We start from the raw sequence: 16,587 nt of genomic DNA, 5'->3' as shown, positions 1-16,587 counted from the left end.
CATAAAAACATTTATTACCTTCCTGTTTTCATTTGTAATTGGAATTTTATCACCATTTTCCTTTAGATCATACATCATTGGATTACCAAAAAGATCCGTCTGAGATATCTGGAAAGTGATCATCATATCATCTTCCACATTCCCTTCATACTCCAGTAAGTCTTTTAAACTCTGATATAGAACCTAACAATCAGAAATGGAAAATTAAGGCTACCACAGAACTACAAAATACAACAGTTTGTATCACTCTTCTTGGGAAAAGATTAAAAAAAAAAAAAGCCTTTAACAATAAAAATTAAAGCATAGATAGTATTCCTGCCCCAATAGTTTATATGTAGAAACTAAAGAAAGACTGTCAGTCATTGGTGATGTCCCATTCTCTGCTGAGAAACCCCACACTAGCTACTTAGCAATGGATCTCACACTGTGCTCTCATGAGAACCTTAGAGGTGTGTCTCAAGGTTAAAGAGCGGCTGTAGCCACCAGCCCCTTACTCAGCGCAGCTCTGATTTAACTGGGCAATTTCATGATTTCATTAAAAACAAACAAACGAACAAAAAATTAAAAACACTTTCCTACAGAATCAATCTTTACAAAGCCAGCTTGCTGACAGCAATATGTAAAAAAGTTCCCCTTCGAGTTTTTAAGTGTTTATGGTACTTCAGACAGATTAAAGCAACTTTATTTTACTAGGTATAGATATTAACAAAGGTTCCAAATGAAAGCTTTAAAATTTTTATATAAATGAAACTCTGTATTTGCTTTTAAATAAAATCTAAAAGAGAGAAGAAAAAATGACCAAAGACTTACAGGGTGCGAGTCTCCCAGGTCAAGAAAAGTTCCTTTTTTCCCCATTAGCTTCCTGTAGACAACCATGGGAAAATGTACATCCAGTATACAGTTATTGTAAATAGCCAGACCCAGTACTATGCCAATCAGAGTGAACTGACCCTCAGTTTCAAAAGAGGATGGATTAAACCAAAACAATTTTGTAGATTCATCATACGTGAACATACCTATAAGAAATGATTTTTAAAAATACATTACTTTCACATTTTATTACAGACTGATGAACAAATATTTATACATATAAAATATAAAAATATACAATAATTATACATGTAAGCTTATGTGCACTACGTATAGAAATATTTTTTCTCTTAGATTAACACTTGAGAAAACAAAGTTCAAATACATATGAATGTTATAAATTGTGGCAAATGGTAGCATATATTTTTAAGAAGCCAAAGAAATAAAGTAATAAGGCATTTTGGTGGCATTTTCTAAGAAGTTAGGGAAAATGTTCATTAAATTCAAGTTCTCTAATCTTCTACTAACACAAATGAAAAGTTAATCTGCATTCACACTTTATCTACTCAATCGTTGAAAAATAAATGCAAACGGAAAAAAGGCTAATCATACTTTGAAAATGTTTCACTTATAAAAACATATTCAATCCATACATACCGTTTTAAAAAACAATTTTGAATTTCATTAAGTAAAAGTCTGTTTTCTCCCCAAATTGCACAACGGTTCCATGAAGTTTTTCCAGCACCTTTCTAACAAAGATGCCAATTACTTAAACTCAGGTAAACTTGATAAACTTAGATTATGCCCCAAAATCAAACCCATTTAATACACACATTAACTGTGAGCCAGTAAGTAAAACAAAAGTAATTTATATTTGTAGTCGTCTTTCAGTTTCACATGGTCTTCACTATTTTAAACGCAAGTTTGGAAACCTTTTTGATATCACTCATTTAAAAATAGGAATCTGAATAGCCATTACCAAGGTAGATTTATCTCCTTCCCTTTAAAGAAATATCTAAGATAAAAGTTAAATGATATTTTAATTGAATTAACAATTTCATTTTACTAAAATGGTTTTCACTTGCTACTGTGAAACTGAATGAAAATATTTTAAGAATTAGGTCTGGAAAAGAGGGGGAAGTTCCAATAGAACAAACTTTAGAAATCAATAGAGCATATAAATCAATTTATAAGTTTTTTAAAAGTTTTGAAAATGTTTCTTCATTTTCACATGCAGTTTAAGTTAAATGTAAAGGGAAATTTAAAAGGTCCCCTTGATCATAAGAACATGAATTAAACTAAGACATTTTTCTAATGCAATTTAATGTTCATGAAATAACATTTTATAAATTATCCAATTCATACTTGAATTTCACAGTTTACATCCAAATTTTTTTACAGGCCTAAGTTACAACATCTACTGAAGTGCTTAAAAACTTCATTTAATTATAAATATGGTATTAACAGGGTCAGAACAGTTAAAAATAATTACAATTAATAACTTTGATGAAATATCACAAATGCATGTCCTTGGTCTCAAGGGCAATAAATTACAAATTAATCAGAATGTAAATTACATAGGTCACTACTCTCATCTTTCTGTGTGAAAGATAATAATATTAAAGTTCAAGGAGATACCATTTGGGGCACATTTATTTTCAGGTCCCTGGAAGAAAAGCTCCATAAAGCGTGGCTCTTCTAAAATATTCCTTTTTGATATTTCTATTGTCATCATTTTAATTGTTTTACTATCAAGTGGATCTGTTTAATGTATGGTTTTTCTTAAAAGTATTTCTGCATATAATGTAAATATACTTTATAGCTAATGTTTAACTTTTTTAGATACATCAGAACCTACAGCTAAAGTTTACCAAATTTATGAAGGTCATAAATTTTCTGTCTCAAAAAGGGCATGGTTCTATGTGTCTAGGTTTACTTTGAATGAATTACATACAAAATGGCATAGCTTTCTGATTAACAAACATTAGCTAAAATACAAAGTCTTAACTATTATATTTATGTCATGAACTCAAAATGTCTATTTTCATTTGCAAGTAGACTAAGAACAATTACAGAAAAGTCAATTCACTGTACATACTGAGAATCAATAGACTTTAACGGTTCAATTCTCAAAGCTTAAGGGAAATGATCTGTAGTACTCTCTGCCACATTCTTCACAATTATGATGGTAGCTTTTGAGAAATTCTTTTCCTGTAACTGTCATGCAATCAATTTTAAAAGTAAGCAAACCCAGTAATCAAGTAGTTATACTGTAGAAATTGAATTAGATCACAATTATACAATAGTATACTACCTAAGAAGCTGTTATCTTTTTCCTGTTCTACTTTGCCAAGTCTGTCTATTACTTTGTCTATCAGTGAAACCCAAATTCTTCACTTTTAGACTGATATATTATAGATCAGTTTTTCCCAAACTGTGTTCAATGAAAACTCTTCTGGGAAGCAAATACTATTAGATACAGGATGGAAGAAGGGTTCTGGAGTTCAAAAAGTTTGGGAAAACATTACAATATTAAGCCCAAGAAATCCTGTAGCAAATAAACCAAATTAATTTGATATCAGCCAGTGTTTCCAAACTTTGAGCATGATACACTTGTGAGACATTCTCAACAGTCTTCAGACCATTATTCTATGAAACTCTTGTCTCAGAAATGCTATGGGTCGGACTTCCCTGGTGGTCCAGTGGTTAAGAATCCACCTTCCAGGGGCTTCCCTGGCGGCACAGTGGTTAAAAATCCACCCGTCAATGCAGGGGACATGGGTTCACTCCCTGGTCCAGGAAGATCCCACATGCCGCAGAGCAACTAAGTCCGTGTGCCACAACTACAGAGCCTGTGCTCTATAGCCCGCGAGCCACAACTACTGAGCCCGCGTGCCACAACTACTGAGCCTGCATGCTGCAACTACTGAAGCCCACGCACCTAGAGCCCATGCTCCGCAACAAGAGAAGCCACTGTAATGAGAAGCCTGCGCACCGCAACAAAGAGTAGCCCCCGCTCGCCCCAACTAGAGGAAAGCCCATGCGCAGCAACGAAGACCCAATGTAGCCAAAAAATAAAAAATAATAATAATTATAATTATATATATATAAAAATATATAATTATATATAATATATATTATATATATTATAAATATATATAATAATAATAATAATAATTATCTAAATAAGAACTTGAATAAATGAGTGATGCAGGACCAATCCCCAAAGTCCACAAATTCAGTCATTATCTGTGACTCTAGGTAATCCATACCAAAATCTCCTTCTGCTGCTCTTCATAACTGAAAATATTTATAAACCTAGGTAAATAAATTCTTAATTCAAAAAGATATGACACCATGATCACATCACTAAAATATTTACCAATATCTGGATTGAAGATTTCCTCCACAACCAGCTGAAAAAATTCTTTGGAAACACCTCCCTCATCAACTCCTTGTTCTCCTTCAAATTCCACATACAACTGTTTCTTCAAGTCTGCAGGATTTTCCATAGCGATCATCTCTAGCTAGTGAGTGAAAAGATAAAGTGAAAAGGTGAATGCCAGTATTAGGATGAAAGAAAATAAAAATAAGGTGTAGGGGTAGGGAGCAAATAAAAGATAACGTTTTTGATATATTTTAAATGGAAACAGGAAGCAAACTGGTAAAAAGCCAGCGAAGGCAAAGATTCAGTCTCACAGATAATGGAAAAATAGGACAGAAGAAAAACCGGCATCGAATTCTAAAGGGTTACTTTCTAACTACTGATCTGTTATGAAATTAACATACAGTAGAAAATTAGAATTAGGTTTTCTGTTAATTATGTATATAACAAACCTGGGCAGTAAGATTAGGACATGGAAAAAAGTCAAGATAACAAAAATGCCTTAAGTAACTACTCAAATTATTTCAGGAGAAACAACGGCTTATAGAAGTTTGACTTCAAAACTGTTCACTTGTAGTTCTTTATGTTTACTAAAATAGAAACTCAAGAATTAAGTCTTAATATCTATTAAACCATAAATAAAACAATTTCAATTAAGAAAAATACATTTAGGGAAGCAGTTTATGGTCTCCTAATAGCACCTTAGGTACAAATTACCATTTTAATGGATTAGAACATATTTTATATCCACTTTTTTTTTAAAGCAGATGAGACATACACTTGCCTATACCCTTACTCTTAACTTCTAACAGTTATCAAACCCCAGTTTCAACATTTCTTCAACTATAAATCTTTCCCAAATACTTTTTGTATCTATAGAATAATATAATGATTGCTCTCAGTTATTGAGATTAATCATAAAATCAACACTGTATTCTAATGTGAAATATTTATACTGTAATTTGTTGTCTTATGTGTCTGAAATTTACTAACAGCATGCCTGACTGATCATCCACCTTATTTGCTAAAGTGACTTTAAATCTGCCAAAACAGAACATATTTAAGGGTGTTCAGGTTTTTGCAACTATTCCAATTAGAATCTTTAAAATGGTTTTGAGCAATGCAAACATCATCAGAGTAAGTGTACTATAGTCAGTCCTAAAGTAATTACTTTAAGTAACAGCACTATTTTGTACATTCTAGTGTGTCTATAAAAAATAAAATAAAATCTCACAAATTCATGATTCAGGTCAGTTGCCCTAGATCAATGTTTTTCAAGCTGCCAACTGCAATTCATTAGTGGGTAGTCCAATCCATGTAATGAAAACCAAATAAGGGAAAAAATCAGAATGCATTCCACAAAGTACTGGCACCTACTGTTCTGTGAAACTTTTGCTTCAATTATATGTACAGGCAGATATGCACATGAGTACTGGAATGCTATGTAAAATATCTCTTACTAGGGGCTGCAATCAAAAACATTTGAACAAAGCCAAAATGATCTCCTGGATATCTTCGACTTTTGGATTCTATGATTCTGTGAATTTAGAATCTTTAGCTTTAAGAATGTCTATCCCGTACAACAGTGGTTATCTACCATTTGCAAAATCATTTTTATGCCAAGTTGTATTAAGATAATTTATCTTTGAGACAGTGCCGTTGTGGAAAGATTGAGTCAAATACTCTGTATTAGTCCCAACTGTCACTTAACATAATTTTTAACCTTTAAATTTTAGCAAGGAACTCAGCTGAGCCTGTTTCCTCATCTGCAAAGGGGGAAAAAATTAGGATGGTATTCTTCACACTGCGAAGTTGTGAAGGCTTAATAAGAATGTATGAGAAAGAGTTCTAGAGTGGGTGATATTAAGATAACACATCATACTGTTACCTTTTAAAACACCTCTGCTCTTTGAACAAAAAATTCTCAATTTGATTTTATAGCCTAGTCTCAAATTTTGAAAATAACTTAGGGGAAAAAAAATAGTTCCAGTTGGAAACCTGTTTCAAGTCACTGGCTATAAAGAATTCCATGGACTAAGTCAGAATTATCATCTTAGCTCAAATGTGGTTTACCCATCAGGCCAATATCCTGTATTGCCATGAAACGCATTGCTAATTTCCTTCTCCCAGTTTCCACCTGCCTAGGTGTTATAGAAATGTACATCAATGTTTATGTACACCCTTACAACACAAAGACAAACCTGCTTCTATCAGGTACAGCTGTTCCAAGGTGGAAAAAAATAATTATCTGTTATTTAATTATGTGTCCTGTATCTCTTCCTCACTAACATTGGTAACTGAGAGCTGACTCTGTGTCAATGTGACATACTTTTTAAAGAATTTGGTGTAGTTTCTAAAGAATTCAGAGGCCCCGTGTTCTAGTCTTAGCTCCACACAAGACACTTCGTATCACAGGTGAAGCAAATTTATCTTCAGTCTTAATAAAATATTACATGTCTCTCCATTCCCACCAATCTTCACTCCGTTCCACACCTTGAATGCCAAAAGAATTTAATGCAATATGTTCTATTATTATGATAATTATAAACAAGTCACTTTATCTCTTTTAGTTTCATCTGTAAAATGAGCATAAAAATATATCAATAAGTTAATGTATGCGAAGCACAGATGAATTCCCTGCACAACAATTCTTTATAAATACTAGCTCTTGGGCTTCCCTGGTGGCGCGGTGGTTCAGAGTCCGCCTGCCGATGCAGGGGACTTGGTTTCGTGCCCTGGTCCGGGAAGATCCCACATGCCGCGGAGCGGCTGGGCCCATGAGCCATGGCCGTTGAGCCTGCGCATCCAGAGCCTGTGCTCCACAACGGGAGAGGCCACAACAATGAGAAGCCCACGTACCACAAAAAAAAAAAAAAAAAAAAAAAATACTAGCTCTTATTATTACGTTTGTTTTATTGGCTCTCAAATTTTTTTCAGGCTTGGCTGAAAATTTAACGACTCAGCTATAACAGAACAAAAATATTCCGGTATTAACAACAAAACAATATATAGCACTTAATATGCCAGGACACTTTACACGTATCAACTCATTTAATCTTCATAAGAATCTTATCAGGTCGGTAATATTATTAACCCTATTTTACAGATGCATACCCTGAAGTAATGAGATTCATAAACTTGCTCAAGTCAGTCAGTAAATGGTAGAACAGAAATTCTAGTCCGGGCACCAAGCTCTTTACCATGCTTTACTGCCTCTCCTCAATGACTAGCAACAATCTTTTTTAAAATATTGAGTGATTTTCATTGTTATGCTCTTCTGTATGTTTCAATCTTTTTTTATTACAATAAATATATATTATTTTTAGAATCAGGATATATTCAAATGTAAATATTCACAGAAAGAATGGCTTGAAAAACAGACTGCAACTGAATTCCGTGGGTGAAAATTTCCCATTATTATTTATTTTAGATTATCATTCTCAGATATACTACATGGTTCTCTAAAATATGGTATAATTTATGACATCAGTAGCCTATCTTTTATAAAAATTACATTTGTGGTAACAAACACATAACAAAATTTAGCAATAATTATTTTGACAAAGGCCATTATGAATGGACTGCATTTATTTTTCTTAAAAACAAGCACTTCTAATTCATTGTTCAATTAGAGAAGACTTAAGAATTAAATAGTAAAGGTATATCACTTTATGTAATAGACACATACCATTTAAAATTCAATTTTTTTAATCAAAAGCTATCTTGAAGGCAGGAGAATATTTGGAAATTGGAAGCATATGTCAATGAACACTCTGAAAAAGGAGAATTTGCATGCATCCTTTAATTAAATTCATTTAGTACACAGACCTCGATTTTTACATATAGGTTTTCTTAGAGTACACTTTGTATTAATTTAATATGGAGACTGGCAAAAGACAGATTATGTCAAATGTATCCTGATTCATAGTCGAAAAAAAAATTCCTAATGGTATGGATATTTAAGTAGAAGTAGCAGTATTCAGATAAAACAGACCTAATACTTAAGAATGCTTAGGATCCATAAGAATGGCTGGCTTAAACTACTTCAGTCAACTTACTAGAATCTACGTTTAAACACTTTGCTAGTGAGTACATTAAAACTATTGACTGGAATGAGATTTTTAGATCACCTGGGTATATTTAGCTTTTTCATTTCTCTGTAAAGAGATTAGGAAAAGTTGTTTATCTTAAATATAAAGTTTAGATGTCTGGGTAACAGCCAAATCATATAATCACATCTGCCTGTGAGACCAGGAACCCTGAGTTCTACTTCCAATTCTGTTATTAATTTCTGTAGGTCAGAATCTGAGTTTCATTTTCCTCGCATGTAACAACTAAGAAGTTTGACAAGTTTCATTGCTTTAAACTATTTTACGATGAATCTATGTAGATCTATTTCACTCTCTTGTTCTAATTAAAGGACAAAAATCAGGTATGAAATTCTTCAATTCAATTAGAATAAATCTTAAGAAACTATAATGGCCATTGCATTAAGCACAATATAGTGAATGTAGATGATACAATTAAACATACCTAAAGGAGCACAGAATAATCTTACTCCTAAAGCACTGTAGGTCAATTGACAAGAATCAAGTTTTGTTTCAATAATAACTAAGGGTGTCTATCAAGAAAAATGCTGGGGACTGGGTTAGACAGTATTGGTATAGCAGAGCCCAGAATAAAATGAGTGAGTGATTTTTAGAAGAGGTTGAGCATAACCTCTTGGCAGTAGGGCTTGCATTTGTACCTATCACCTTTAATATGTTCTAGTTCTTATTTTTGGACTTTCCTATCCAATTCTACATCACAGCCATTTCTTTTGGTCTTTAGATCTCTACTCAAAATTCTAGGACTCCCTGACTAATCTGAACCAAGTCTCATATCACCCCTTACCCCTATGCCTACAATCCTCATCACTCTCTTAAAGCCTGCCAGTTCCTAAACATGTAATTGTATATAAAAATGGCCTCAATAAATATGTATATATAAACTTGTACAAACAGCCATCTCCCAAATACTGGTTTCCAGTCTGGCTTTATCAGAATACCTGGGGTTACTAACAGAAATATATATTCCTAGGCTATACACGAGAGCTCCTAATCTGAATCTCTAGAGGGTTGAACTTTGGATTTTTTTTTTTTTTTAAACAAATCTCTCATTCAGATACGAAGGCAGTTTGGGGCACCTCACAGACAAGCAATACTGTCTTCCAAAATACTCATACCCTTAACTCAATTTCCTAACATAAAAGGTAATTAAAAAAAATTTTTTTTTACATCTTCTTACCTTGAAGATGTTTTGTCTAAGAAAAAAATGACAAATTATCTAAAAGATAATTTAAAAGAACACACAAATAGATAAATGTTATTAGCAAAATACCATAAAAACCTCATCACATTAGGATCGTTCTCATTCAAATGAAAGCTGAGTTCTGAGCCCGTTTATCACTGTACTATTTCCTACGGAACAACAAAAAGTAGTGAAAATAAGTCCTAGGGAGAAATATTCCAGTAATTTAAGGGTTAGGGGTAGTTTTTTTTTCAGTACGCAGGCCTCTCACTGCTGTGGCCTCTCCCGTTGCGGAGCACAGGCTCCGGACGCGCAAGCCCAGCGGCCATGGCTCACAGGCCCAGTCACTCCACGGCATGTGGGATCTTCCCAGACCGGGGCACGAACCCGTGTCCCCTGCATCGGCAGGCGGACTCTCAACCACTGCGCCACCAGGGAAGCCCCTGTAGGGGTAGTTTTTAAACGATTCTGATATCTATTTGTGGAAAGACAACTTATATATTACATTTCATTGATTTTTAAAATTTGCTTTTGTTTTCATATTTTAACATCTCTGAAATCAGGATATAACATAAAATTGACAGCGTCTCAAAACTAAATTGGCAGCATTTGTTCTTTTTAGCTGTATTAAAATAAAAGTGTGTCCTACAACCAGTGAAGATATCTCAGGTTTGATAAAATATTGTAAACACTAATACTCTTATTGTCATCAAAAACAGTTCCTCTAAAAACTCCAGTTAGGAAACAATTTGCTACTCTGGTTTGAATTATATGGTACATGAAAGCAAGGAATATATTTTTCTTTAAATAAAAAAAAATCTATAATCATTAAGTTACTACCGCTCCCTCCAAGCTAGTCAGTCTTACAATTAATAACTGAAAAATAAGACCCAACAGAAATACTCAAGAGTGCCATTGTTTCCAGGAAATAGTCACTATTTTCCAGGCCTCATTTATAAACTAACGAGTAGATGAGCTCCAAGGCTCCCTTTAGCTCTTAAAGTCTAAGGTCCTATAACCTTGATTATTTAATTATTAATATTGAGCACACCACAAAGTTTCTCATTTCCTCTTCTCTTCCTGACCCTACTCTGTAGTTCAAAATTAGCAGGTCATAAGAAAGTGGTCAATAGGTTTATTTTGTTTGTCAAACTGTTATATAAAAAGATGAGGCTTAAAAAAGGCAAAGTAGGGCTTCCCTGGTGGCACAGTGGTTCAGAGTCCACCTGCCGATGCAGGGGACACGGGTTCGTGCTCCGGTCTGGGAAGATCCCACATGCCACGGAGTGGCTGGGCCCGTGAGCCATGGCCGCTGAGCCTGCGCGTCCAGAGCCTGTGCTCCGCAACAGGAGAGGCCACAACAGTGAGAGGCCCGCGTACAGCAAAAAAAAAAAAAAAAAAAAAAAAGGCAAAGTAGATCTTACTGGGGAATAAGATGTTGAAAATCCATCAGTACTTCTGAGAGTGTACCTGAGAGGATCACCTTAAACTACTTTTTGTTACTAAAACACTATAACTTTATCATTATCATCACCTGCTAGGAATGTTTCCCCAAAATTGGCAGATTATCAATTTGACTTCCAAGACCTATTCTGATGCTTTTTATTTTTTAACCTTTTCACACTGTGTTATTAAAGAAGGAAAGAAGGGGAGGGAGGGAGGGAGGGAGTGGGGAGGAAGGAAGGGAGGGACGAGATGGGAGGAAGAAAGTTAGCAGTAAAATCTGCTTAATGTGTACCCCTAAGAAGCTCCTCAGTGGTCATGATTCATCTTTACATCTCTATTGCTTAGCAAAGTGCCTCACACAAAGGGTTTCTGAAGTGGTAATATTCAAGTACAGATATTATCTAGTGAATCCTAGTTTATAATAGGTAAATTGATAATATTTAGCTTTGACATAATTAAGCTGAACTCACTAAAAAAACAATTTGTTAGCATAATTTAAAAGCTCACAGTTAACTTTACCCTAACACTTGCTCAAAGGACATCCTTATAAACTAAAATGGTTGTTTCCTCAAAATTCTAGAGGATAATTTTAAAAATAGAATAAAGTAAGTATACAATAAGCACCTAAAGTTTCGTAGGTTCTTAGTCTTGCTTTACTGGGGGGGGAAATGGGATGGTGTGGGGGAAGACAGTAAGGCTCAGTAGATTTCTGAGAAGGCAGCTAAGAAAGGTAGACATTTTTTTAAAATTCTGGATTGAATGTCACAGAGAGTAATTTCATTGCTTTTAAAGGCCAGGTACAGCTTTTGGAAACAGATGAAAAGATCCTAACCCAAGAAGACAAAGATAAAATGTGTAGTTTGGGGATTTGTAGTTCTGCTCTAACAATGGAAATTCATAGATAGACCTCAACGTGCTTTCCATAAAATATCATCACACCCTTATACAATACCCTATCATTCTGCTAAACTATGGAAAATAAGTTGCTGGCTGTGTGATGATCTGTTATTAAGTATATTAAGTCAGACTTATTCATGTAGCTCAAAACTACTAAAGTAAAATTAAAAGGGCACCAGAGAGCAAGCAAGCAATAATTACTCTAAGCAACTACTGCCCCTTTCTGTCTCTGGTGAAAAACTGCCTGAGTTGCTTAAATAATGAAGAATCCTTTTTCAACATTAGAGACCTATTTGGTATTAAAAAAAAAAAAAAAAAACGGTAACAAAGAAAAGAAGCACAGAACCTCTGCAACTTTTAAATTTCTAAGATGTCAAACAACTTTTTCCACTGGTTTAGTTTTATAAATTCTCAGATTTAGATAAATCCATTCTACAACTAAAATATATTTTGAAATAAATTTCATTACTTTCTAGTTATCTGTGTCATGGGTTCTTTTCCTTTATTAGTATAGAAGACTGACTATATCTTAATTTTAGTTGCCATTAAATTTTACTTGAAGTCGATGAAAAAGAACTAGCAATGCCAGGTACATCTAATATTATAAATACAATAAAATCCTGTGATAAAGAACCCTATAACAAATGTAAATGTTGGTACAATGTGATTGGCAATTGGTTTCTGTCTTCTGGAAAGGCTTACATTCTTAAATGGGGGCACTAAAATTCTTATTTTCTGTGGAGGGAAGGAATGAACAAAAAGCAACCCATCTGGAGAAACAGGGAACTAGAAGGTGGGTACCTGTGTTCTCAGTATTCTCCCAGTTCAATCTCCCTGGATTGGGTTGATAATACAGACATCACTAATTACAAGATTCCTGGAATCGTTGCTGTTTTCCCAGAAGTTCCAACCAACTCCAAGACCTGGTGTAGTCCATATGTATATTTAAGTAGGAAGAAACTACTACAGTCAGGCAGTGCCAAACAGGGACCTTCTGAGTGACCCCGCAGGAACTCCTACCAGCAGCATGCACCACCTGCCCGGGTCACTTCATTAACCTCACAATAATGCAATACTCAACCTCACATGGTGGCATTTTTAGACACCACTTATTATTTCATGGTGTGGTTTTATTCTACCATTTCTCCCTATTAAGACTTTACATTCATACTTATTATTGGGTATCTCCACAACCCCCTAGTTTCTGTGCTCTGCAACATCCACTTCTCTTCTGAATGACAAAACTTTGGGGGTTAGTTGTCAAGATTTAGAAAATTTATTCTTTTTCAAAGAGAGAGTGATCATGACACAAGACAACCAATATTTTGTGGAACATTTATGAACTTGGACAGGAGCAACAAAAATATAGTACTTACATTTACAATAAAAAAGTCCATGTGTTCCTATACTATATAATCATATACATACATTTTCCCCCCAAAGAGTCACTTATAAAATGAATTCACTGAACTGTATCACAGTCTCCCCATCATTAGGTATTCAATCTAGTACTAATTTTTAAACAGTAGCCCAACTTACCCGGACGAGGGCATCATCTATGATGTGGTCACGTCTGACTTTGAGTCTCAAATATGGATTCAACTGCTGTCCTTGAACTAAGCTGTAGAGAACAGTGATTCTTCGTTCACTGTACATGCGAATTCTATTGTCATAATACAATCCCAAATTCTTTGTGACAGCATTCAATATAAAGGGACATGTCATAAAAGAGAATTTGTTCTCTGTTTCTACTTTGAAAAAAGTATAATCTTTATCCATTTCTAGAACATCATTCAGTGGTTCATTAATAAACTCTTCAAAAGGGATAAGTGGTTTTCGACAATCCAGAGTTTTAACAGCAAGTTCAGTTTCTAGTGGGTCCACTCGAGGACCTTTCTTGTTCCTTCTTTCTTCTCCCAATAGCTCCTGAAGTGTCAATTCACTGGACTCAGGAATGGGCTCTTCATCATCTTCTTCATTATGATTTGTGTCCACTTCCCCTCCCACTACATTTGCATAGTAAACCATTTTCAAGCACTTGGAAGCAGCAACAATAGCATCATCATCATTCACTAGATTTCGATTGTTAAAGTCAGTGCTTATGACTTTGTATGTAATAAGCTGTTGAAATGTTTCCATCATTCTCCGAATCTGGTCTGCGCTGTATTTAGACCACAGTCTGACCAGTTTTCCTTGGGCTGCAAGGGGTAGCTTACTCATTGCTTTGCAAAACAGTGGCAAAGCCATTTCCAGATATTCAGGACTGTGGAGATTTCTATTCTCCATGACAATAATGAATAAATTCAGATAATTAGGATCTCGGGAGTATACATTGTGATATGTCAAGTCACATTCCACATTAGGTGACAAATACACAAGTGCATTGAGAAAGGCAGTTTCTATTTTTTCATTAGAGAGCAATCTGGTGTAGACCCTTCTAATGGCCTCAATATCCACAGACACATCGTCAGGACCTAATTTTTGTAAGTTGTTATCTCCTTGTGAGCTATCACTTATCCTTGAGGAAGATGCTTCTGAATCTTCTTCCATAGCTGCAGCAGAACATGCAGCTTTTTCCTTTTCATCTTCATCTTTGTCTTCATCCTTTCCTTGAAGAGATTTCAGTTCTTCCTTGGTGTGTTGTTTGACTTTCCGAAAGCTTTGTACCAATGCCTCAGCACTAGAAAAAACTCTTCCAATAACACGAATTAAAGGGGAATAATCCTCCCTCTCTCTACATAATTCTAGAATTTCATATACCGTCTCTTCTGTTAGGTAAGTCACATCTAGAAAATTAGGAAAAAAGAGAACATTTATTTTCATAATATATATGTATGTTTGCTTTCTTTTAATAAGTTCTAGTGAAAAATAAAATTGCCAAACATTTTGCAATAAATACCATTTATGATTTACAACTCTTAAAAAGTATCTTAATACTTAGGTTCAACCAACAAAATATGCTTACCTATTTTTTTCAATGTACTACTAATATTAACAATTTTACTCATTCTTTTACATTCTATATGTATTCTTATATATAGCTTTTAATGAGCTCAAGCTCATTTTCACAATGATGGTATATATTAACGTGCAGTTTTAACTGTAAATATGAACCAAGATATCATGTGCCGACTCATCACAATATACCTCTTACAACTTCGCTTTACTTTAGAGCAGAAACACCACTATTTTTCTGAGAGGTTTCTTCCTTATTTCACTACTCTGTTTCAAAAGACTAGGAAGGCAAGGTTTTAATAAAGATCTCTTCAGAGTCCTCTTTTGGAAACAGCCCTTGTCCTAAAACCAGACTAGTTCCTTTCTGAGTCTTCCTTTCTGAGTCTTAGTTTTTTTTCAGGGTGGCCATTCTGTGGGTGACTGAGAAGGATTAATATATCATTTCCCATAAGCTCTGAAGTTGACAGACACTGCCATCTGCAGCCAGGTTGGAATAAATCTTACACAGTGACAGGAAATAGTTACAAAGCAGTGAAAACAATAGGGTGGGAAGAAGGCAACTTATGAGCAGACAAGTGAAACAGACTACTATGTAGTCACCAAAATCTGTTTCGTCTCCTTCCTGGGCACAGAGTTGGACACATTCTCCAGCTTTCCCAGCTTTTTGAGATAAGTGCTACTTTCAGGCTAATGCTTTTCTCCTTCTGGCTAATGGGATGATGCGTCCAGGATGGTTCTGAAACTCGTGTGTTAAAGATAGTGCCATTACAGCTGCAACTCTGAATGACTGCATGAACCAGAACTCTCTGCCAGTCTAAAATATTATGGCTGTTAGATGAGCTAGAAACAAATTTCCACTGTTTGTAATAAGCTAGTATTCTTTCTGGGGTCTACTTAATATTGTATTCTAGCTGATCCTTACAAGTAGAGAAGCCTTTCATTTTCCCCATCTTGCCTTCAGAGTCTTTAAAGTACACGTAATGACCATCTCCCCCCTAAAATGATATATTACCACTGTTTTTACAGCTTGTAGTATTCAAATCCATGGGAGTTTTATTATGATTTTCTATTATATCCATTCTTCCCCATAAAGAAATAACATCATAAAAGGCAAAAATGACAGCAGGCCCTGAAAGGCCAGACTGAATATCAACTTACTACACATTTTCAGAGTTACCGTAATGTTAACAAATTAAAATTCTAATGAAGTCACAGAAGAAACAAAGAAGAAAATACTTCAAGGACTTTTTGAGATAAAAATCTCTGGAGCCATGGACAGTTGCAGGGGTGAAAGAGTTTGTTGCAGTTTGCTGGAATTCATTTTACTTCCTTCTCATATCTGTCTTAAAATATAGTGGCTTAGGCCTCCACTGTCAGCTTTTGCCATTAGACTTTTTACATTTGCTATTATTCGCTTTCAGACAAAACCAGATAAACCTACAGCTCCCATTCTCTTTAACAACAAAATTTAAATCTATACATATACTCCCTTGAGAGGAACAGAGTAAGTTTGGAGGTTACAGAATGCATGAGTGCTTAAGGTGAGTGCCACTGCATGAAATACATCAGAAAAAGAAAGAAAAACTCCATGTGTTCCTTCTCTTACACTTTTCTTACTCGAGAAAATACAAGCACACACACAAAAATGAATTTTAACATGCTGTTTCCTAAAACTGCAAGTTCTCATCTTACTCAAATGTTGATTTATTTTGTGCAGTTTAATATGAGCTTTCATAATGTTTGACTTTTTTCAAAGAAGTTACCGAGTACAATGACTGGAGTGAAAAACAATGTAAAACATTCAA

The 16,587-nt window shown here is 34.7% G+C and overlaps 1 protein-coding gene across 4 annotated transcripts in view; it reads right to left on the bottom strand.

Moving 5' to 3' along the window:
* The window catches only part of UBE3A (ubiquitin protein ligase E3A), a 90,485-nt gene that overhangs the window by 11,279 nt on the left and 62,619 nt on the right, over positions 1–16,587 (bottom strand). For all 4 annotated transcript variants that reach the window (XM_060005525.1, XM_060005524.1, XM_060005523.1 and 1 more), the window contains 4 exons: positions 13,367–14,613; positions 4,193–4,337; positions 811–1,016; positions 19–183 (listed from right to left, as the gene is read on the bottom strand). In XM_060005525.1, the coding sequence (XP_059861508.1) occupies positions 19–183; positions 811–1,016; positions 4,193–4,337; positions 13,367–14,613 (1,763 nt within the window). The remainder of the gene's footprint in view (positions 1–18; positions 184–810; positions 1,017–4,192; positions 4,338–13,366; positions 14,614–16,587) is intronic.

Source organism: Delphinus delphis, chromosome 2, assembly GCF_949987515.2.
Source record: "Delphinus delphis chromosome 2, mDelDel1.2, whole genome shotgun sequence".
Taxonomy (NCBI): Eukaryota; Metazoa; Chordata; class Mammalia; order Artiodactyla; family Delphinidae; genus Delphinus; species Delphinus delphis.
Note: the sequence above shows the minus strand (reverse complement) of the source record. Positions and strands in the feature narration are given on the sequence as shown.